General features: G+C 35.3%; 2 protein-coding genes across 2 annotated transcripts; one reads left to right on the plus strand and one right to left on the minus strand.

The window, feature by feature from the left end:
* Positions 1-190: 190 nt before the first annotated feature.
* Positions 191-1,507, plus strand: LOC119075128. The gene is made up of 5 exons (XM_037181516.1): positions 191-308; positions 419-647; positions 711-1,023; positions 1,102-1,220; positions 1,283-1,507. The coding sequence occupies exons 1-5, from the start codon at positions 212-214 to the stop codon at positions 1,428-1,430; spliced, it is 906 nt and encodes a 301-aa protein (XP_037037411.1). The 5' UTR covers positions 191-211; the 3' UTR covers positions 1,431-1,507.
* Positions 1,508-2,127: 620 nt separating this feature from the next.
* On the minus strand, positions 2,128-3,873 carry LOC119075138. The gene is made up of 3 exons (XM_037181526.1): positions 2,973-3,873; positions 2,636-2,914; positions 2,128-2,567 (listed from the first exon to the last, which is right to left on the minus strand). The coding sequence occupies exons 1-3, from the start codon at positions 3,820-3,822 to the stop codon at positions 2,197-2,199; spliced, it is 1,500 nt and encodes a 499-aa protein (XP_037037421.1). The 5' UTR covers positions 3,823-3,873; the 3' UTR covers positions 2,128-2,196.
* Between the last annotated feature and the right edge of the window lie 21,132 nt (positions 3,874-25,005).

Raw genomic sequence — 25,005 nt, forward strand, 5'->3', positions numbered from 1 at the left:
CCTGTTAGAAGAAGTAGAATGGGTAGTCCCCGTTCGATATAGGTATATAAAAACCCAACATGTTCTTATCATTTGATTGTTTCGTAGAAAATTGTTTCAAAATCAGAGTTTTTAAGATGCTAATCAGATAACTATAAGAAATCAGTTCAATAGGCCCCAGTATAAATAATAAAAGTGTATCATAACAATTGCAGTTTAGCAACAGAAAGCAATGGCAGCACAATTTTTAAACGTATTTTTGATACCATCTATGTTGATATATCTATGCACACTTTCGAGTGCACAGACATGTACAGAGTTTGTTGAATGTAAGTAAAACGACCCAAAAAACATTACCATTTCGAGAATATTCGACGGTAAAACCACGGTGTTTTGTCGGAGTTCAAATGAGATTTCTATACTTTTACAAAAATTCAAGCAACAACATGCGGAGGAAATATAGTCGCAGATTCTGGTATAATTCGATACAATCATTCTGACTACGGTGTGAATTCAGGCTGTTTTTGGCTGGTCCGCAGCAATATTAATTCAAGAGTTGAAGTTCGTCTCTTGCACGACACTTTTACGTCTAACGAAGCTATAGAAATTCATACTTTAAATTTCAATGGGGATATTGGGGGAAGTGGTTCAATCAGCGATACTTATTTGTGAGCATTAATTTAGACAGGCCTTAAAAAACAATATTCAATTATTCTAACATTTTGTTGCAGCCATCATGGAGACTATGTTTCAAAACACTTCAATGGTCCCATAATTTTAATTAAATTTTCAACAATTAACAGATTCAATGATTTTGCTTCTTCAGTGCCCAGTTTTGTCATCATTTTCAGAGGTTGTGGTCCAGAAATCCCAAATCCTCCAAACTTCAGGCATTTTTATAGAGAGAAAATTCCCGGAGAAAGAGAAAATATTACATATTCAAATGATAGTGTAGTTTATCCAAATAATCAACTGATCACTTACCTCGGCCTCAGGCAGGATAGAGCTATAGTTAACAACGATGAAGGCGATTGGAAGATCAAGGTAAGTAAGAAAATGTTACGAAAGATTTATTGCTCCATATTCCTTTGGTTGTTGCTCTCACGTGAAAATCAATTTCAGATAATGTTCCAAGACATGCAACCGTCCTCTAACTGCCTATTCGGGGACTCATTAAAATTTAACAATTGTGGATTCCTTCCGCTCTGTGCATTCGATGAACATGATAATTCTATTTGGAGGTAAAATTTTCATAATAAATGAAGTTAATGACAATGTCTAACTGTTATGCTACAACACCCAGATTTTGCCAACGAAACAGCAACGAAACACACATTCTTCCGAAAACATCATTGAAATACAACAGCATATTTCCGGATGAAATTGGTATTCTTGCAGTTTTCTCGTCGAACGGAAGTCAAGGCAGAAAAGGATTTATTTTTGAATGGTAAAACTATTCAAATTGTCTGAAACGTTATGCTTCCAGCTTCCAGCAAAATTGGACTTCAAATACATTTTATTGCATCAATTTTTTGTTTGTTTTTGAGCTAACGATCGAGATTTCATTTATGCAATCCCACAAAAACCTCAAAAGAGGAATAGGTGACGCAGTTTAACAGTTTAACTTCCAAAACATGTGATATCGTCTTTGTTGACACATTGTGCGCCTGAACATGAACAATTTCAACCAAAAAAATTTTATCAAAAAAAGTGCGTCACAAGTGCTGAGGAAACTTTAGAGTAATTTTGTGACGCAATTTTGTTTGATAATATTTTCATTGATAAGTTTTTTCGTTTATTTTTTTTTGTTGAAATTGTTCACGACTTAGACTGAAGACTAGTTAGTCTAAGGATTGGACAAAAAAAACTTCTCTCTCATATACCAAAGTGGAATAGCTTCTAAATCATCCATTAGGACGATAATATTAGTCGAGTGTTCTATGTAGTCAAAATGTTATGTTTTAAATTAAACGGTAGATTGGATCTACTATAGCCTGTGAACTCATTCAATATTTGGTTTTCACTGAACTGATACTGTTTTCGCTTATTAACATTATAAGGAGTGCTATTCGTTGCGTGTTCGTCAAGAAAACGGATTATACAGCTGTCGCAAAAGTTTGCAGTTTTTAAAGAAAATTTAAATTTCCGAATCTTTTATTGCACAATTTACACTCCAGAAACGATTTCATTCATAGCACAAAGATATTCTCAATCAATCTAAGTTAAACTTGTTGAAGACGCTGTTGTATCATAGATAGGATCAGTACTAAATTCATCTTTCCAAATTACAAACCCACATAAAAATTCATTAGCACTTTCACGTTCCAGAAGCAAATTAATCGGAGCTGATCTAACACCCTCGAAATCATGTTCGTTTTTATAAACTGCAAACTCAATCCGTACGCTCTTTTCAATTCTAGTTGTTGTGTAAATGGTGTCGACTAACTTTACTGCACAGTTGGGATCGGTTGAACTTCGATATACCTCAGTTTCATTGAGTGCAATAACTACGAATCTATCTTCGTATGAGCCCCACCTATCAGATGTTTTAAGGAAGAATTGTGCTCGCATCTGCAACCAGCCATATCCTATGGAGTATTAACATATACGTGCAATTCTTTATCAATTATTGTAATGCGTTCTTGAACAGCGTTACCTGTCGGATATTTAGGCACTTCGAAATATTCATTAGAAAACTTCTCACATATCTGTGTCGATGCGTCGACCGATGGTTGGAAAAAATTCTCCACTTTGTGCCTAATCCTGTACAAGAAATTCTTGTAGTCGTTTGCTTCATAAACTTTACCGTCCAGATGATCGTCAATACACATTTTAGAACAATTACTGCACCCATTGTGAACCCAATAAATTAGCACATAATTGGTGTAGCCTATTCGACTGAATGGGTGGCGCAAAACATCTTCAATTTCAGTCACTTGACGATAAATTAAAAAATTAATTTGCAGCACAGTGAAATGTGAATTAAATTTTACCTTGAGCGCTGCATTTAACTTTTAAGTAAGAGCGATCGTCATATTCGTTATATTGAGTTCTGAATTGGCTCAATCGCCAAGAACTGTAAAAGTCGCGATAATTCTCCAAGGCGGAAGTCAGTTTACATGGAAGAACTTTAGTGTTAGCACTTAGTTGATTGTGCGCCAAAAACACAACATAAAGCCGATTGTAAACCGTTGCGATAGCAAGTAGCGAGTCAGCCATAACTTCAGGATATTGCCGGAATTTCGATGTTTTTCCAATGAATTCATCGATAATTTCGTTCAGTTGTACCTCGATTACATTCAATTTTGATGTAATGTTATTTATGTCCTCGTCCATAATGGATTCAAGTACTCCAATTATAACGTCTGTCGCTAATTTCATCGAACTAATTTTGTCCGTCATGATTCTAGTGTCGATTTCAGTATGCATACACCTCGCCATCGATCTTCCGGTAATTAGGTCACCAGTGGAGTTTTTAGGCATTGAATTCAACATTCCTTTTAGGAGAACCGCTGCTTCGGCTGCTGTTTTACTCAAGTCAATGATCGCTAATGACACAATATTTTCTTTTGTTTTATTGTTATAGAAGTTATATGTTTCAGTCATCGATAGTGCTAGCGCATTTTCAAAATACATGTCGTCGGCACCAAAAACAGTTATATTCAAACGATCAAATTGTATTTGAGCTGGGTTAAACGTAGCAATGTCGATCTTGTCAATATCAATATCGGACAAAATTTCACCAAAATAAACCTCTAACATTTGCGATGGCTTAACCGGCGTAGCAAAAGTTTTGTGGGCTGCCAACACCCATATGATTTTTAGGAATAACTTCTCGGTCATTTTGAAATAGTAACACAGAATAATAACCAATTCTAGTCATGAGATATAGAAACTGCTGAAAACTGCGACTGAATTTGATGTGTATCGTGCATTTTATATTTATATTCCAATTTAAATCAATTTATTTCATTCGTTTAAACTGTTAAAATGATTGACAGTGTCAACCATAAAAGACGACGTAATTTCCCCCATAAATAGTGAAATAAATTAACATAGACAGAGGTAAACGGAAGACGGGCGAGTGCGACGAAGATTGCACAATAATATCATTGTGATCTGAAGAATGCGACAGTAAGTTCAAGGGAACTTTTTATCATTAGTGAATCGTGATTATTAAAGTAATGAATCATTAACATATTCATTGAACGAAATCTTGTCGCTCGAGGATCCCATTACATATGATTTAAAGTACTATTTTCGGAGTATTATACCGAACATAAATTCTGCCATAGAGTTCATAAGCCTACATTACTATGTCGATAAGTTGGTCGTTTGCGCCAATAATGATACCAGAGAATATTGCACGCGTATAATACACCGATTTACTCGTTGCGCTCTTGATATTCATTTCGACCGTTTTGAATTTTATTCTGGCCGTTTTGAATTTCATTCCGCGCTCGTGTTTTGTGTAATATACGCGAGTGTATAACGGTCGCAATATTCTCCAGTATCATAATATTATTGGCGGAAACAATCAACTTATCGACATAATAATGTAGGCTTATGAACTCTAGGTAAATAATATTGACGTCACGCACATCGCACATCATGACAAAATTAATGTTTATCGCATACGGGGTGCGTGTGTGTATTGTGCGCTATAAACACGACGTACAAAATTATATCACAAGAAAAAGAGATGTTTCGGAGTATTATACTAATAGTACATTACTGATATAATACTGATATCAGAGACTCGTACTAATAATTGCGCAAGCTCCCGTACGTACGTACACGTCTCTTATATACAGCCATATAGCAGTAATGTACTATTAGTATAATACTCCGAAATGATCTTTAGGACGATGTAAATTAAATGAGCAACAACCACTGTCTCAGTCCATGATCTATCGCCTTTCCTTACATTTATGTTTTTATTAAGGATAATATGGATTTATTCATCATTCAATGTGTGCCTATTTAGGCTTGTTTATGACAAATTTAACAATGAAACCAAAGGAAATGCTTGCTCATTTCGCATTTAAGAGAAAAAGGAATAATTAATTCTAATACAAAATTCACATTCAATGCCATGTAAAGCCATCTGCTATGTTCACTTAACATAACAAAATACCGTATAAAATTTCTAAAACTTGTCCCGCTGGATGGTACAGCAAGTGTAAAATTGACACATTATGACATCGAAAAAATCGTGATCAAAAAAACAATCCACGCCTTACAATGCGAATAAATTAAATAATTCCACGCGATATATTTACGATTAAAGGGGTACGCATAATTACTCATATGAAGTGTTTGACAAATTCGAATCGGATGAAAGGGGTGTCGAAGAATATGGTGTATCAAATACACATATTATGCGTCTGCAGTATCGTTGCTGTATTTTTTGTAACCCCTCATTTTGATACGAAATAAAAGTAATTTGACCACGTGCGATGATGGTGAAGAAAAGTTTTTGGTTAGTAGTTTGACTTTATGTCATTAATCTTCGTTAAATCAATAGGTGCATGTTAAAAACATGAAAAAGACTAAAAAAACAATTTTGGTTTTTCCTGAATATGATACGAAATCCCCTACTGCAAATATATTTCAGCGTACCCAATGCTCAATCCACTGCAAAAAAGTTAATGCCATTCACTTTTCCTTATGTAGAGCAACAGACGTTTGAACCATTAACAGGTGAAGATCATAAAACAATGAACATATTGCTTCATACCATTTAAATTTGATAGTATAACTACTCCATGTGGTGCTACTAGTCCAATGGAAATTTACTGTAATCAATAAAAAATTGTCTTTGTACCAAAACCATCATTCCAACATCAATATATCTGTGGATAGAACAATACAAATGTGAAAAGTTCAAACCTACTTAGTATATACATATTGTACATAAGTTGTGCCATACAATTTTACGAACAAGAAAGTTTTCCTGAAAATTTTTACTCTTAATTAAGTATCGCCATTAATCATTACAAATATCCACGTAAAGCATTTCCGAAAACATCGGAAAGTGAAAATAACATCTCGTGCAAATAAGAATAAGAACTGCTGCTGCAGATGTTTCTATAGGTATACATAGTCGACCCCAAGAATATTTTTGATATAAAAAAAAAATGTTTTGCCTCTTTCTAGTGCAAAGCTTTATGATTTAATGCGATTGGGTATGTTAATGACTTTAGTGGAAAAATTAAATTACTCAGATCGTTAAACTAAAGAAAAAGTTTTGTTTGGTCCAATTCGTTGGGCATACTTTAATGAACTATTTCAATCGAAATTATTTTCCGAAAAAATCACCTTTAGTACGCTAGCTAAGCCATTCAACGAAAATATATATCCGAAAAGTAGATAGGGTCAAAAACCGTCGAAAAACAGTCTGGAATTCTGTAAATACTTCACATAAACATGTAAAATGTAGTTCCATATCAACATCAACACACCAATCTTCATTTTGCTATCTCTCCGTATATTCATATATACCAACACAAAAAATGTGTATAGCCTCCCATACGCTTGCTCCACGACACGACAAATCGTCATCATACATAGCATCGCCCCAATAAATATTGAACTCGACGTTTTTGTACATTGAACAAATATAAGCCCCGAAAAAGTGTACACACTGAAATTGATCGACCATGAATTCCCCAGAGGCTTATTAGTATGCAGAGCACAAATATTTGAAATTTCAAAGGGAAAATATATATATTTGTCGATGCCTTTTATATATACGTAAATATACTATGCACGGAACCAGTGAGTGAGTATATGGATGAATGTTTTGCCGAAGAGAACCATATTGAGGATTGACTATTGAGAAATCGCATTTTTTTTTCTACTTTACAAAAACATTATTTTCAATTTAATTATTCGCTTTTCCGGTTGGAAATAAATTAAAGAATTTCGACCTCTCAGACACGATGTAGAAAACGGCAAGCGTGTCGCAATGATATCATAAAATCTTTTACTTTTGTTGTTCAAAGGATTGTCGAGTGTTTAATACAAGATCTTCCATTCAAATAGCACGCTAAAATATAGTGTTTTGACTTTAAACGTAAATGTCGTCGATTTGTTTACCGAGGGGAGAAATAGGACATTCCGACAGGAGCCACAACGTTTTTCATGTTTGCATGTTGTGTTTTGCCTTGTTTCTCCACGAAACAAAAACATCAATTCACCATACAATTTTCAAAAATATAAACAAAGTGACAGTTCAAATGAGAAAAGTTCTAATTTCTGCATACGGTAGAGAAGTTGCTGCGCTCACTATCATTCGACCAGAAAAAAAATATCATTCGACCAGTCGTCAAGAATTGTCTCATGGCTTCTGGAGGGGAGAACAAAAAGCAAAATACATCGCGCACATGAAATAGTTTTTTGTTACCCAAGGGAAGAAAAGTAGGAAATTTCATTTCGAGGGTGTTGTTTGTGGATAGGACGTTACGAGATCGACACATAATTTTTCACAACAAAGGCCTGGAAGATTCAGTGCCGGGGGGAAAATCACTATTTTCTCGCCTGAGTTGTAAAAATTGATATTTCATACCTTGGACATAAATTTCGGAATTTTCCTTGTAATATGCCCTCAGCATGAAAAGTTGTAAGTTGTATACGCAAAAACCTATTACAATTCTTAGTAATACGACAGCGATAGTGTGTTCTACCCACTATTTACAAAAATTCATCACACACTCACACAAAAAAGTTGTGTGAAATTTTACCATGCAGATTGCAGATTCAATTGCTGATTTTAGTTCGGTTTATCCAACCGAAAACTTCTAAAAGTGTTGTCACAATCTTTTATTATTTTAGAAGAAATGATTTTTTTTGTAATGCTGGTGTGCTGGTAACAACATCGTATATATAGTTAGTCACATGGCAGTCAAGAGGACGTTCGTATAAATATTTACTAACAAAATACTGGCGACAGTTTCAAAATAAATATAATTTTGTTGGGAATTTCGTCCATGTTATATATGAACAACGTTTTGGCTTATTTTTATTTATAGCTGGAAGGGCTCAGTTAGCTTTACGTATATATCCATTTGTTTGTGTATGCATCGCTGGGGATGGTTTTGTATTAAGTCCTAAATAAATAAGAAATGGTCTTTTAACAATAATGAATAAATCTCTACATGAATAGATGAAAATCTATGGTTTAACAAAGTTGTTGAACTTGCGATTTTATTTTCATTGCAACAATGGAATAGACGGAGTAATTACAGAAATCATTTTGATATTTTGGATTTTCTGGGAAATGCCGTTTATAATAGATCTGACACAGCGTGGGATTTTAATGTTTCTCTTTTTTTTGGCGAAGGCGAAATAGAATTTAATTTTGAATACACGTGTGGACTGTAGGCCATAATGACTGAATGGAAAATTTAGAATATAGGAAAAGGGAAGAAGAAATAAAATAAATTCAACAATAAGTTTTCACTTTCGATACGTTTTCTTGAGTCCATCCATTTCCCTCATTCGCATTCCACATGTATTCTACATACGACTCTCCGTGGAAAGAATATTGACAAACAATATCGCTTATATAGATTACTATATTTGCCACTTCAAAGTTTGTATTAATTTGGGGCTGTCGGTAAGACCCTTAAATATTAATATTAACCTTTCACAGACCGTAAAAAACAAAGACAGTTATCGAATCTATTACTTGATTCGATATATGTTTTTTTGACGGACTGAAATTACTGTACATTACTGTGCTTCAAACCCGAAGGGACCATAAATTTGGAAAGACGGACATATATGATTCGATTAAGCTATGTAAATATTACATTTGAGCAAATCGACATTTATGTCACATAAAATCTTTTACTTCATTTGTTTGAACAATCATCTTGTTATATAATCTGGTGTATATAGGTCATTAGAATCCGTCGTAGGTCATTAAATGTCCGTAATTTAATTTAGTGTCAAAATTGAGAGCATTTAAATGATGGAAAAAAATCTAACAGTCTAACAGTGACCACTGTCCATTGACCAAATTAACCACAAGCTCTTACCAACCAAACGTTGTAATTCTAATTGTCTTCATATTTTACCAATTTACTTATATGACAATACTCTATTCAATTTGCTCGTAGAGTGCAGGTGTCCAAAGTAACACGGGGCAAGCATAGATAAAGTGTAACATTTGATTCGTTTCATGCCACATAAAGTTGACAAACAGAAAAAAATGCTATGCTGAAATCAGTGTCGTTAACTACACATATATTTATTTATGTTTTATGTTCGTTGCACAGACTGAATAGGAAATGGGTGGAAAATTGCATGGAAATTAGATAACACGGTTTATATTTTAATTTCATCATATGGGGTGGAAGTAGTGTACATTATGTGGTTGTGAAACAATCATCAGTGTACAGAATATGATTATAAGGTTAAGGTTATGGAAGTGAAAATTGGATACACGTGCATCGTGCATTCTTTTTAGTGGTTTTTTTTTTGTACAAAAACTATAATTTGGAAAAATTTCGTAATAATAACCTGTCATCTGTTATCGTTATAGACTTCAGAAATGAATGAACAGCTCTGACTAAAGATCTTAATATGTTAAAATAACTTCTCAAAAAATGAAAGTAATAGATTTGAAATCTATTTCTTGAAAATAATTTGATTAAATGAGATCCCATAGTAAAAATGCCGATACGCTTGCCGTCTGTAAAAGATGAATGATTTATTGTTGATCTTTCGGAGTGCTTGTAAGACGGTACAAAAACGTTGCAGACCTTAGAAAAATTGAAAATTCCACATTTTCAAAAAAGTAATTTTTGTATATTTCTATAGAAAAAGGTTCAATCTATCCAATACGACATTGGTGCCCTCTCAAAGTCTGCAGACTAACACGGAAAACACATAATAATCCAAAACTTTTGAATGGTGGTATAGGTCTGTGTCAACCTTGAGAGAGGTCAAGTTAGTTGCCTAAGATGATCCTGGGCTATTCTATATGACATCGCTTCTCGGCTGTTTGTGGCATGAAACGAATCAAATTTTACACTTTATCTATTCTTGTACCGTGTTAATTTGGCCACCTGTACTCTACACTCTTGGAAGCAGGTATATCTAAGTGAAGTGAAATCGGTAACGTAATAGCCTTCATATCCTGGTTATACTCATATATAGTTGAATATACTTATCAATGCAATCAATTGGACACCGATTTGGTGATCAGAAATTTATTCATCTAGCCAAGACTTAGTTCAATTAACTTCTTACGTCGCTTTATCCAACAAATAATGACAGATAAAAACATATTAGAGACGGATCGTCTGTCTGTAGAAATGTACGTAGTATGGGTAAAGAAAACCTACAACAGAAAAAACATTAAAATCCCACTTTGACAGACAGTTCATCCATTCGACATCATTCAAAACCAACGAGAAATTACGTTGACGTAAACCTAAATGACTTAAGAACTATTGAAACGATTATGTTGTTCACAATACATATATCGAAATGCAGAATATAGATTGTATCCATCCTATAGCATATATAGAAAGTATTCTCTTTAACCAAGCAATCCTCCTTGTTTGAGTCTCCCTTCATATATTTAACATTTAGCAAACATGGCGAAAAGTCTTAAGGGTGCACGGAAAATATCTATTGCACGACAGCATATAAAAAAAGGGGAGCTGAAAATATGTACATGGCTGTATGTTTTATATACGTACACATAAAAGGTTTGGTTTGGGGTGTGCCCAATATTACTTTCAATACGATTTTTCTTTTCGTTATTTTTTTTCCTTTTGTTATAAATTTTGTTTTTGGCAAATTTCTACTCTTCTACATATATAAATGAAAATTATGTATTTTGTACATATACCTCGCATTTCACGATATATATTTATATTTAAGGAAAGACAAATTTATTGCTCTGTACGATTTTACTTGACTTGGATACATCTATACTGCAACACAGCTCACAACATTTCTTTTTGAGATTTCTTTTATATATTTTCCATCTCTGTGCCTAAACATTTTTCTTTTAATTAAAAAAAAACATCAGCAAAGTAAGGTGATATTCAAACAAATTTTTTCCTCTTGTAACAAATTGACGCCGTCTGGTTCAATTTACAAGACGAGATACATTTTTTTCCCTCTATGTACGCACTTGGCTATTTTATTTTCACATTTTTTTTCCTCTCTAGCTAAGAAATTGTCATTTAAATGATTGTGATTAAATGCTGCCAAGGTTTCGACTCTCCTGTCGTAATGAAAGACCACCCCAGAATCTCAGAAATGAAATTTACAACGTCACACTGGTGTAACTAATATTGGTATTTTCGTAGATTGTAAATAACGTAACATAACTGTTTGGGTTCGGGTTTATTCTGAGGGTGAATGAGTTAGTTAGATTGGCGTGCAACACCTTTTCAGGCCCAAATGTTGGCTATACATAAATTGAGGGCATTATGGAATTACCTTGTAGTAAATACCAACAATGTACCGGAGTAATATTCTTTCAAGACACCGGTAACGAAAATTGTAGGAACAGAAAAAAAGAACGTGAATCCGCAAATCCACCAGAGTTTAGTTTAATTCAACGATAATCTTAAATGTTTATCGTTATCAACAGAACATTTTGAAATATGTAAATCGATATTCTGAATTTAACTGATTATATACGATGGGAACAGAAGCAGATGCTAAACGATGTATGTAATACAGAAATTATTTAGTTATTTACGTCATTTGTTATTCGTTCAATTAGTTCAGCCGAATTATAAATGACTTTGTATTTTGTACAGTCAGTACATAGTGTAGATGCCGAAAATATTTATATTATTTACTCAAAGGATTAGCATAAAGAGCAAGAGGTTATATTTCTTTATTGAAAATCAACCCTGTACAATTTCAATAGACTTGCATGCAATTTTGCATATTAAATCATTGTTCGAATTGCATAATAACCACATTTGTAACATAATTGAGTGAACACTATTTAGCGAAAGGGACTACAAACACATATTTTATAGTAGATGGATTTTTGAAGACGTTAAGTGAAATGTCATACAATCACTCCATCTGCTACTTCTGGTCTTTACTTTATTGCCTAGTGTCTCTTTAGAATACGCTACTTTACCACTATGGCCTTAATATATTGACACACAATCTTTTGTTTCATTTACTTCATTCGTTTTAACAATATAACAATATAATTTATAAATATGTTTTATGTCGTAATTGCTTGTTTCTGTCATTCCTGTCGATAACAGCTGATCAACCGTTTCTAAAATTTTCTTATAATCTTATATGGAATTCCACTTTAAGGGAAAGGGTGTTATTTTCAGGTGGTTTTATTATTTAATTTACCCTCAAAAGTTTTAAAAGGCTAACTAAAATCTCTTACTTCGTTTCTTTTAACGTTTGATACAAAGGTCTTTAATTAAAGGCTGACACTACTCGGAGCCTATCGTCTACCCTTGTCGTCTCTATCAATAAAACAGGTATTAACGAGTTAACATGATAAATCTTTTCAGCTACTATGCTTTGGCTCCCATGTGTGCCTTTATTTAATTCAACTTTTATAATATACTTGTCACGAAGAAGTCGAGGCTTGCCGAGACTGATAGGGACGAGTGTGTACTTACTCTATTTTATCTCCTGCAAGCTGATATTTCATACATTACGCGTTTCTGCATATAAACACAAACACATACATAACCACAGCCTATACGATTGGATAATTCACACATAACCCACCTAGGGTAAATTTACTTTCCATCTACATATTTGAAAAAAAAATCGCCGAACGGAGGAAGCGAACACGGGACCAGCAGCATATCAACCAGGGACTATTTTGAGAAATCGAAACGATTTAGCGGGAACTTCCCGGACATGCCACCACTAAATTTCAATAGATCGTGAGGCCAGCTTCACTATAAAAATGGAATTGAGGCTGGGAGGCTGTTTTTTGACCATTTCCTTGACAAAAGTTTTTAAGTGATTTTTCCGATTTTCTCTGACTAACTGAAACGATTTAGCGGGAACTTCCCGGACATGCCACCACTAAATTTCAATAGATCGTGAGGCCAGCTACACCATAAAAATGGAATTGAGGCTGGGAAGCTGTTTTTTGACCATTTCCTTGACAAAAGTTTTTAAGTGATTTTTCCGATTTTCTCTGACTAACTGAAACGATTTAGCGGGAACTTCCCGGACATGCCACCACTAAATTTCAATAGATCGTGAGGCCAGCTACACCATAAAAATAGAATTGAGGCTGGGAAGCTGTTTTTTGACCATTTCCTTGACAAAAGATTTTAAATGATTTTTCCGATTTTCTCTGACAAAAGTTTTTAAGTGATTTTCCGATTTTCTCTGACTAACTGAAACGATTTAGCGGGAACTTCCCGGACATGCCACCACTAAATTTCAATAGATCGTGAGGCCAGCTACACCATAAAAATGGAATTGAGGCTGGGAAGCTGTTTTTTGACCATTTCCATGACAAAAGTTTTTAAGTGATTTTTCCGATTTTCTCTGACTAACTGAAACGATTTAGCGGGAACTTCCCGGACATGCCACCATTAAATTTCAATAGATCGTGAGGCCAGCTACACCATAAAAATGGAATTGAGGCTGGGAAGCTGTTTTTTGACCATTTCCATGACAAAAGTTTTTAAGTGATTTTTCCGATTTTCTCTGACAAAAGTTTTTAAGTTATTTTTCCGATTTTCTCTGACAAAAGTTTTTAAGTGATTTTCAGATTTTCCCTGACTAACTGAAACGATTTAGCGGGAACTTCCCGGACATGCCACCACTAAATTTCAATAGATCGTGAGGCCAGCTACACCATAAAAATGGAATTGAGGCTGGGAAGCTGTTTTTTGACCATTTCCATGACAAAAATTTTTAAGTGATTTTTCCGATTTTCTCTGACAAAAGTTTTTAAGTGATTTTTCCGATTTTCTCTGACTAACTGAAACGATTTAGCGGGAACTTCCCGGACATGCCACCACTAAATTTCAATAGATCGGAGAAAATCGAAAAAATCACTTAAAAAGTTTTGTCAGAGAAAATCGGAAAAATCACTTAAAAACTTTTGTCAAGGTAATGGTCAAAAAACAGCTTCCCAGCCTCAATTCCATTTTTATGGTGTAGCTGGCCTCACGATCTATTGAAATTTAGTGGTGGCATGTCCGGGAAGTTCCCGCTAAATCGTTTCAGTTAGTCAGAGAAAATCGGAAAAATCACTTAAAAAGTTTTGTCAGAGAAAATCGGAAAAATGACTTAAAAACTTTTGTCAAGGAAATGGTCAAAAAACAGCTTCCCAGCCTCAATTTCATTTTTATGGTGTAGCTGGCCTCACAATCTATTGAAATTTAGTGGTGGCATGTCCGGGAAGTTCCCGCTAAATCGTTTCAGTTAGTCAGAGAAAATCGGAAAAATCCCTTAAAAAGTTTTGTCAGAGAAAATCGGAAAAATCACTTTAAAACTTTTGTCAAGGAAATGGTCGAAAAACAGCTTCACAGGCTCAATTCCATTTTTATGGTGTAGCTGGCCTTACGATCTATTGAAATTTAGTGGAGGCATGTCCGAGAAGTTCCCGCTAAATCGTTTCAGTTAGTCAGAGAAAATCGGAAAAATCACTTAAAAAGTTTTGTCAAGGAAATGGTCAGAAAACAGCTTCCCAGCCTCAATTCCATTTTTATGGTGTAGCTGGCCTCACGATCTATTGAAATTTAGTGGTGGCATGTCCGGGAAGTTCCCGCTAAATCGTTTCAGTTAGTCAGAGAAAATCGGAAAAATCACTTAAAAGCTTTTGTCAATGAAATGGTCAAAAAACAGCTTCCCAGCCTCAATTTCATTTTTATGGTGTAGCTGGCCTCACGATCTATTGAAATTTAGTGGTGGCATGTCCGGGAAGTTCCCGCTAAATCGTTTCAGTTAGTCAGAGAAAATCGGAAAAATCACTTAAAAGCTTTTGTCAATGAAATGGTCAAAAAACAGCTTCCCAGCCTCAATTTCATTTTTATGGTGTAGCTGGCCTCACGATCTATTGAAATTTAGTGGTGGCATGTCCGGGAAGTTCCCGCTAAATCGTTTCAGTTAGTCAGAGAAAATCGGAAAAATCCCTTAAAAAGTTTTGTCAGAGAAAATCGGAAAAATCACTTTAAAACTTTTGTCAAGGAAATGGTCGAAAAACAGCTTCCCAGCCTCAATTCCATTTTTATGGTGTAGCTGGTCTTACGATCTATTGAAATTTAGTGGTGACATGTCCGGGAAGTTCCCGCTAAATCGTTTCAGTTAGTCAGAAAAAATCGGAAAATCACTTAAAAACTTTTGTCAGAGAAAATCGGAAAAATCACTTAAAAAGTTTTGTCAAGGAAATGGTCAAAAAACAGCTTGCCAGCCTCAATTCCATTTTTATGGTGTAGCTGGCCTCACGATCTATTGAAATTTAGTGGAGGCATGTCCGGGAAGTTCCCGCTAAATCGTTTCAGTTAGTCAGAGAAAATTGGAAAAATCACTTTAAAACTTTTGTCAGAGAAAATCGGAAAAATCACTTAAAAACTTTTGTCAAGGAAATGGTCAAAAAACAGCTTCCCAGCCTCAATTCTATTTTTATGGTGTAGCTGGCCTCACGATCTATTGAAATTTAGTGGTGGCATGTCCGGGAAGTTCCCGCTAAATCGTTTCAGTTAGTCAGAGAAAATCGGAAAATCACTTAAAAAGTTTTGTCAGAGAAAATCGGAAAAATCACTTGAAAACTTTTGTCAATGAAATGGTCAAAAAACAGCTTCCCAGTCTCAATTCCATTTTTATGGTGTAGCTCGCCTCACGATCTATTGAAATTTAGTGGTGGCATGTCCGGAAAGTTCCCGCTAAATCGTTTCAGTTAGTCAGAGAAAATCGGAAAAATCACTTAAAAAGTTTTGTCAAGGAAATGGTCAAAAACAGCCTCCCAGCCTCAATTCCATTTTTATGGTGTAGCTGGCCTCACGATCTATTGAAATTTAGTGGTGGCATGTCCGGGAAGTTCCCGCTAAATCGTTTCAGTTAGTCAGAGAAAATCGGAAAAATCACTTAAAAACTTTTGTCAAGGAAATGGTCAAAAAACAGCTTCCCAGCCTCAATTCCATTTTTAAGGTGTAGCTGGCCTCAAGATCTATTGAAATTTAGTGGTGGCATGTCCGGGAAGTTCCCGCTAAATCGTTTCAGTTAGTCAGAGAAAATCGGAAAAATCCCTTAAAAAGTTTTGTCAGAGAAAATCGGAAAAATCACTTAAAAACTTTTGTCAAGGAAATGGTCAAAAAACAGCTTCCCAGCCTCAATTCCATTTTTATGGTGTAGCTGGTCTTACGATCTATTGAAATTTAGTGGTGACATGTCCGGGAAGTTCCCGCTAAATCGTTTCAGTTAGTCAGAAAAAATCGGAAAATCACTTAAAAACTTTTGTCAGAGAAAATCGGAAAAATCACTTAAAAAGTTTTGTCAAGGAAATGGTCAAAAAACAGCTTGCCAGCCTCAATTCCATTTTTATGGTGTAGCTGGCCTCACGATCTATTGAAATTTAGTGGAGGCATGTCCGGGAAGTTCCCGCTAAATCGTTTCAGTTAGTCAGAGAAAATTGGAAAAATCACTTTAAAACTTTTGTCAGAGAAAATCGGAAAAATCACTTAAAAACTTTTGTCAAGGAAATGGTCAAAAAACAGCTTCCCAGCCTCAATTCTATTTTTATGGTGTAGCTGGCCTCACGACCTATTGAAATTTAGTGGTGGCATGTCCGGGAAGTTCCCGCTAAATCGTTTCAGTTAGTCAGAGAAAATCGGAAAATCACTTAAAAAGTTTTGTCAGAGAAAATCGGAAAAATCACTTGAAAACTTTTGTCAATGAAATGGTCAAAAAACAGCTTCCCAGCCTCAATTCCATTTTTATGGTGTAGCTGGTCTTACGATCTATTGAAATTTAGTGGTGACATGTCCGGGAAGTTCCCGCTAAATCGTTTCAGTTAGTCAGAAAAAATCGGAAAATCACTTAAAAACTTTTGTCAGAGAAAATCGGAAAAATCACTTAAAAAGTTTTGTCAAGGAAATGGTCAAAAAACAGCTTGCCAGCCTCAATTCCATTTTTATGGTGTAGCTGGCCTCACGATCTATTGAAATTTAGTGGAGGCATGTCCGGGAAGTTCCCGCTAAATCGTTTCAGTTAGTCAGAGAAAATTGGAAAAATCACTTTAAAACTTTTGTCAGAGAAAATCGGAAAAATCACTTAAAAACTTTTGTCAAGGAAATGGTCAAAAAACAGCTTCCCAGCCTCAATTCCATTTTTATGGTGTAGCTGGTCTTACGATCTATTGAAATTTAGTGGTGACATGTCCGGGAAGTTCCCGCTAAATCGTTTCAGTTAGTCAGAAAAAATCGGAAAATCACTTAAAAACTTTTGTCAGAGAAAATCGGAAAAATCACTTAAAAAGTTTTGTCAAGGAAATGGTCAAAAAACAGCTTGCCAGCCTCAATTCCATTTTTATGGTGTAGCTGGCCTCACGATCTATTGAAATTTAGTGGAGGCATGTCCGGGAAGTTCCCGCTAAATCGTTTCAGTTAGTCAGAGAAAATTGGAAAAATCACTTTAAAACTTTTGTCAGAGAAAATCGGAAAAATCACTTAAAAACTTTTGTCAAGGAAATGGTCAAAAAACAGCTTCCCAGCCTCAATTCTATTTTTATGGTGTAGCTGGCCTCACGACCTATTGAAATTTAGTGGTGGCATGTCCGGGAAGTTCCCGCTAAATCGTTTCAGTTAGTCAGAGAAAATCGGAAAAATCACTTAAAAACTTTTGTCAAGGAAATGGTCAAAAAACAGCTTCCCAGCCTCAATTCCATTTTTAAGGTGTAGCTGGCCTCAAGATCTATTGAAATTTAGTGGTGGCATGTCCGGGAAGTTCCCGCTAAATCGTTTCAGTTAGTCAGAGAAAATCGGAAAAATCCCTTAAAAAGTTTTGTCAGAGAAAATCGGAAAAATCACTTAAAAACTTTTGTCAAGGAAATGGTCAAAAAACAGCTTCCCAGCCTCAATTCCATTTTTATGGTGTAGCTGGTCTTACGATCTATTGAAATTTAGTGGTGACATGTCCGGGAAGTTCCCGCTAAATCGTTTCAGTTAGTCAGAAAAAATCGGAAAATCACTTAAAAACTTTTGTCAGAGAAAATCGGAAAAATCACTTAAAAAGTTTTGTCAAGGAAATGGTCAAAAAACAGCTTGCCAGCCTCAATTCCATTTTTATGGTGTAGCTGGCCTCACGATCTATTGAAATTTAGTGGAGGCATGTCCGGGAAGTTCCCGCTAAATCGTTTCAGTTAGTCAGAGAAAATTGGAAAAATCACTTTAAAACTTTTGTCAGAGAAAATCGGAAAAATCACTTAAAAACTTTTGTCAAGGAAATGGTCAAAAAACAGCTTCCCAGCCTCAATTCTATTTTTATGGTGTAGCTGGCCTCACGATCTATTGAAATTTAGTGGTGGCATGTCCGGGAAGTTCCCGCTAAATCGTTTCAGTTAGTCAGAGAAAATCGGAAAATCACTTAAAAAGTTTTGTCAGAGAAAATCGGAAAAATCACTTGAAAACTTTTGTCAATGAAATGGTCAAAAAACAGCTTCCCAGTCTCAATTCCATTTTTATGGTGTAGCTCGCCTCACGATCTATTGAAATTTAGTGGTGGCATGTCCGGAAAGTTCCCGCTAAATCGTTTCAGTTAGTCAGAGAAAATCGGAAAAATCACTTAAAAAGTTTTGTCAGAGAAAATCGGAAAAATCACTTAAAAAGTTTTGTCAAGGAAATGGTCAAAAAACAGCTTGCCAGCCTCAATTCCATTTTTATGGTGTAGCTGGCCTCACGATCTATTGAAATTTAGTGGAGGCATGTCCGGGAAGTTCCCGCTAAATCGTTTCAGTTAGTCAGAGAAAATTGGAAAAATCACTTTAAAACTTTTGTCAGAGAAAATCGGAAAAATCACTTAAAAACTTTTGTCAAGGAAATGGTCAAAAAACAGCTTCCCAGCCTCAATTCTATTTTTATGGTGTAGCTGGCCTCACGACCTATTGAAATTTAGTGGTGGCATGTCCGGGAAGTTCCCGCTAAATCGTTTCAGTTAGTCAGAGAAAATCGGAAAATCACTTAAAAAGTTTTGTCAGAGAAAATCGGAAAAATCACTTGAAAACTTTTGTCAATGAAATGGTCAAAAAACAGCTTCCCAGTCTCAATTCCATTTTTATGGTGTAGCTCGCCTCACGATCTATTGAAATTTAGTGGTGGCATGTCCGGAAAGTTCCCGCTAAATCGTTTCAGTTAGTCAGAGAAAATCGGAAAAATCACTTAAAAAGTTTTGTCAAGGAAATGGTCAAAAACAGCCTCCCAGCCTCAATTCCATTTTTATGGTGTAGCTGGCCTCACGATCTATTGAAATTTAGTGGTGGCATGTCCGGGAAGTTCCCGCTAAATCGTTTCAGTTAGTCAGAGAAAATCGGAAAAATCACTTAAAAACTTTTGTCAAGGAAATGGTCAAAAAACAGCTTCCCAGCCTCAATTCCATTTTTAAGGTGTAGCTGGCCTCAAGATCTATTGAAATTTAGTGGTGGCATGTCCGGGAAGTTCCCGCTAAATCGTTTCAGTTAGTCAGAGAAAATCGGAAAAATCTCTTGAAAAGTTTTGTCAAGGAAATGGTCAAAAAACAGCTTCCCAGCCTCAATTCCATTTTTATGGTGTAGCTGGCCTCACGATCTATTGAAATTTAGTGGAGGCATGTCCGGGAAGTTCCCGCTAAATCGTTTCAGTTAGTCAGAGAAAATCGGAAAAATCACTTAAAAACTTTTGTCAAGGAAATGGTCAAAAAACAGCTTCCCAGCCTCAATTCCATTTTTAAGGTGTAGCTGGCCTCAAGATCTATTGAAATTTAGTGGTGGCATGTCCGGGAAGTTCCCGCTAAATCGTTTCAGTTAGTCAGAGAAAATCGGAAAAATCTCTTGAAAAGTTTTGTCAGAGAAAATCGGAAAAATCACTTAAAAACTTTTGTCAAGGAAATGGTCAAAAAACAGCTTCCCAGCCTCAATTCCATTTTTAAGGTGTAGCTGGCCTCAAGATCTATTGAAATTTAGTGGTGGCATGTCCGGGAAGTTCCCGCTAAATCGTTTCAGTTAGTCAGAGAAAATCGGAAAAATCTCTTGAAAAGTTTTGTCAGAGAAAATCGGAAAAATCACTTAAAAACTTTTGTCAAGGAAATGGTCAAAAAACAGCTTCCCAGCCTCAATTCCATTTTTAAGGTGTAGCTGGCCTCAAGATCTATTGAAATTTAGTGGTGGCATGTCCGGGAATTTCCCGCTAAATCGTTTCAGTTAGTCAGAGAAAATCGGAAAAATCACTTAAAAACTTTTGTCTGAGAAAATTGGAAAAATCATTTAAAAACTTTTGTGAAGGAAATGGTCAAAAAAACAGCTTCCCAGCCTCAATTCCATTTTTAAGGTGTAGCTGGCCTCAAGATCTATTGAAATTTAGTGGTGGCATATCCGGGAAGTTCCCGCTAAATCGTTTCAGTTAGTCAGAGAAAATCGGAAAAATCACTTAAAAAGTTTTGTCAAGGAAATGGTCAAAAAACAGCTTCCCAGCCTCAATTCCATTTTTATGGTGTAGCTGGCCTCACGATCTATTGAAATTTAGTGGAGGCATGTCCGGGAAGTTCCCGCTAAATCGTTTCAGTTAGTCAGAGAAAATCGGAAAAATCACTTAAAAACTTTTGTCAAGGAAATGGTCAAAAAACAGCTTCCCAGCCTCAATTCCATTTTTAAGGTGTAGCTGGCCTCAAGATCTATTGAAATTTAGTGGTGGCATGTCCGGGAAGTTCCCGCTAAATCGTTTCAGTTAGTCAGAGAAAATCGGAAAAATCTCTTGAAAAGTTTTGTCAGAGAAAATCGGAAAAATCACTTAAAAACTTTTGTCAAGGAAATGGTCAAAAAACAGCTTCCCAGCCTCAATTCCATTTTTAAGGTGTAGCTGGCCTCAAGATCTATTGAAATTTAGTGGTGGCATGTCCGGGAATTTCCCGCTAAATCGTTTCAGTTAGTCAGAGAAAATCGGAAAAATCACTTAAAAACTTTTGTCTGAGAAAATTGGAAAAATCATTTAAAAACTTTTGTGAAGGAAATTGTCAAAAAAACAGCTTCCCAGCCTCAATTCCATTTTTAAGGTGTAGCTGGCCTCAAGATCTATTGAAATTTAGTGGTGGCATGTCCGTGAAGTTCCCGCTAAATCGTTTCAGTTAGTCAGAGAAAATCGGAAAAATCACTTAAAAAGTTTTGTCAAGGAAATGGTCAAAAAACAACTTCCCAGCCTCAATTCCATTTTTATGGTGTAGCTGGCCTCAAGATCTATTGAAATTTAGTGGTGGCATGTCCGTGAAGTTCCCGCTAAATCGTTTCAGTTAGTCAGAGAAAATCGGAAAAATCACTTAAAAACTTTTGTCAAGGAAATGGTCAAAAAACAGCTTCCCAGCCTCAATTCCATTTTTAAGGTGTAGCTGGCCTCAAGATCTATTGAAATTTAGTGGTGGCATGTCCGGGAAGTTCCCGCTAAATCGTTTCAGTTAGTCAGAGAAAATCGGAAAAATCTCTTGAAAAGTTTTGTCAGAGAAAATCGGAAAAATCATTTAAAAACTTTTGTCAAGGAAATGGTCAAAAAACAGCTTCCCAGCCTCAATTCCATTTTTAAGGTGTAGCTGGCCTCAAGATCTATTGAAATTTAGTGATGGCATGTCCGGGAATTTCCCGCTAAATCGTTTCAGTTAGTCAGAGAAAATCGGAAAAATCACTTAAAAACTTTTGTCTGAGAAAATTGGAAAAATCATTTAAAAACTTTTGTGAAGGAAATGGTCAAAAAAACAGCTTCCCAGCCTCAATTCCATTTTTAAGGTGTAGCTGGCCTCAAGATCTATTGAAATTTAGTGGTGGCATGTCCGTGAAGTTCCCGCTAAATCGTTTCAGTTAGTCAGAGAAAATCGGAAAAATCTCTTGAAAAGTTTTGTCAGAGAAAATCGGAAAAATCATTTAAAAACTTTTGTCAAGGAAATGGTCAAAAAACAGCTTCCCAGCCTCAATTCCATTTTTAAGGTGTAGCTGGCCTCAAGATCTATTGAAATTTAGTGATGGCATGTCCGGGAATTTCCCGCTAAATCGTTTCAGTTAGTCAGAGAAAATCGGAAAAATCACTTAAAAACTTTTGTCAGAGAAAATCGGAAAAATCACTTAAAAAGTTTTGTCAAGGAAATGGTCAAAAAACAACTTCCCAGCCTCAATTCCATTTTTATGGTGTAGCTGGCCTCACGATCTAATCCACCAAACATGCTGACCTCTACGCCAACAAATCACTCGAATCACTTCTTATGTACAATTGTATATACACTCGCTGGCGCTCGTTATATACAATTGTACATACGAAGTAGTTCTCGAAATATACACCAAGGTAGAAAATGTACTATTATCTGTCTAGAACGATAATCTCGAGCTTATCTCTCTAGGTAGTTTTTACTTATCTCGATATATCTCTTCTCGACAGATAAAATATGGTATGCACCTATTGCCAGATTGTTATTTTGGCGTGTAAGCATTATTGCCCACGCCTTCGGCTCTGGCAATAATGTCCTACACGTCAAAATAACAATCTTGGCAACAGGTACATAAAGCGGAAACGAGACAACAACATAGACTTGAAGTGTAATTTTTGAATTATTCTTCTAGTTGAGTAATTTTGACATCCGAACACCGTACTTATGTGATAATATATATTACACACTTGTCACGAAGAAATCGAGGCTTGCCGAGACTGATAGTGACAAGTGTGTACTCTATTTTATCACATAAGCGAAAACGAGACAACAACATAGAACTGAAGTGTAATTTTTGAATTAAACTTCTAGGTAAGTAATTTTGACATCCGAACACCGCGCGTATGTGATAAAATAAATATTACATGTTACAGCAATGTAAATGGCTCGTTTCTCATATGCTCCTCTTCGGGTGAGGCTATAATCTGCCTCCTAATAATAATAAAAAATAAAAGTACCGTCCATATAAGTGTATGAACGACACCTTTACAATGCATCGACAGCACAAATATTTTACGTCGTGTGCGTTGTACGATATGTTTATATAGTCAAAATTGAGCGCTCTATCTATTTATGCCTCCATATGCTAAGTAATTTTCACAACTTTGTCTGAGCTTCAACTGAAACTTTATTTTCTCTTTTTCACATTTTGAAGGTTTTCTTATAACTTCCGTGCAAAATTGGTATATAGGTACTAATAGAACTGTGCTATCAACTCGTAAAATCTGTTAAAAGAAAGTTATAATTCAAAGGAAGGGCAAGATATGGGAAGAGATAGCAGCGTATTACCTCTGCAAGAATTTAACGTGTTAATTCATTCAGCAGACGTTAATAGTTTTCGAAGTAAATCTACAAACTTGTACTATAATAACATCACACTAAATTATAATAATATCTTTAAACCCTTTTCGATTTCGATTTCCAACAATGTAGACACCGGTCTATCTATCTATATATGTATTTAATTTAAGTATATTGTACCTATATATATATTTGTACACTGGGTATACATACCTCCCTGATTTACCGCGTTTTGAATTTTAATTACAACCACTACCGCCTGTTATCTCTTGAATTGTTGACACTGTTTGGTTTTCTGTTTGTTTGATATAAATTTGCGAAATACCGTAAATGCGAAATACAAAATATTTAATTGGTACGAAATGTGCACAATTATACCATTTTTAAATTTTCGATATTTTGTTTATTAATGCATTTTGATATTTTTTTTTTGCTTTCTCTCTCTCCCTGTTGTTTTAATTTTTATTAATTTCTCATTCGGATATTGTTTGCTTATTGAGGTTTTTAATGTATGTTTTACGTGCAGCAGTCGGACAATCAAATAATGAAAATTCCTGCGTAATGCTGCAGTGCAGCCAAATTATGAACTGGATGATACCAAGATAGATTGAACATTGAACATGAGTTAAATTTCTAGTCATCTCTTATCGACTCCTGGCTATTGATGTTTTCTTATTTAAACAAACGCAAATGAAGTAGCAGATTTATTGCTTGTACCTTCTTAGATTTGCCTACGAGGTTAATTAGAGGGTATATTCTGAGACAATATTTATTATCCGAACTTTCCATTTTCTAGATATTTTCCAATCACTTTGTGAATGTAGTTTCCTCCTCGCCTATATCCTCTCTGTAAAGGATACAATTGTTGTGTCACAATACAGCCGGAAATTTTGTAAAACTTTATCCACAATGGTGGAGTTTTAGAATTCAAATAATAGTCTTACGGTGTAGTAAAGTAATGATAACGTCAAAGAGATCGACGAAACTTTTATGCAAGAAATAGTTCAATCATACCTCACGAAGATATCACCAAATTCTTAATTGTACATTAGGCATGTTAAGAGGCATCGATGCTTAGCTAAATTTGTAGAATACATTTGGGTGACTGCGAATGTGTTAGTTTATGGTTTCCACTCAACAAAAAATACTCGGTGTGATTGCCCGCTGTCAAGTAAATAAAGCAAAAAATGAAAAATTCGATTTTGTCTCTCAAACGTAGTACTTTTTCGGTTAGTGGAAATCAAGCATTAAATAAAAATTAGCTTTGTTTGCAGTCGTATGACCAGCAGTGCTGCAATCAAAATTAATTTTTATTTAAAACTAATGACCGCGAACGTTGTTGCGGTTGTACAATTTTCAAAACGGATGCTGATGAAAAAACATCATGAAGAATGAAAAATGAGACACGCAAATGTAGACTACAATTCGATGCTTATTAAGTAATTATCAGAGAAAAATGAAATTTAGATGCTCCATAACAGTTATATCGATAAAAGCTTCCAGGAAGCATTTGAAGTTTAATTGTCATATATTCGGTCGGTGTAAGGGGAGGGCGCTTTGATATGGTCTCCTCACATCCGTATCCTT

Source organism: Bradysia coprophila, chromosome III (genome assembly GCF_014529535.1).
Source record: "Bradysia coprophila strain Holo2 chromosome III, BU_Bcop_v1, whole genome shotgun sequence".
NCBI classification, from domain to species: domain Eukaryota; kingdom Metazoa; phylum Arthropoda; class Insecta; order Diptera; family Sciaridae; genus Bradysia; species Bradysia coprophila.

Excerpts from the sequence above, each read along its gene's own strand:
- LOC119075128 (XM_037181516.1), top strand. The coding sequence starts at position 212 with ATGGCAGCACAATTTTTAAACGTATTTTTGATACCATCTATGTTGATA. Across the intron at positions 648-710 it reads TCAATCAGCGATACTTATTT|CCATCATGGAGACTATGTTT; the intron begins GTGAGCATTAAT and ends ATTTTGTTGCAG. Across the intron at positions 1,221-1,282 it reads CATGATAATTCTATTTGGAG|ATTTTGCCAACGAAACAGCA; the intron begins GTAAAATTTTCA and ends TACAACACCCAG.
- LOC119075138 (XM_037181526.1), bottom strand. The coding sequence starts at position 3,822 with ATGACCGAGAAGTTATTCCTAAAAATCATATGGGTGTTGGCAGCCCAC. Across the intron at positions 2,915-2,972 it reads AGTTAAATGCAGCGCTCAAG|TGACTGAAATTGAAGATGTT; the intron begins GTAAAATTTAAT and ends TTTATCGTCAAG. Across the intron at positions 2,568-2,635 it reads AGTGCCTAAATATCCGACAG|GATATGGCTGGTTGCAGATG; the intron begins GTAACGCTGTTC and ends AATACTCCATAG.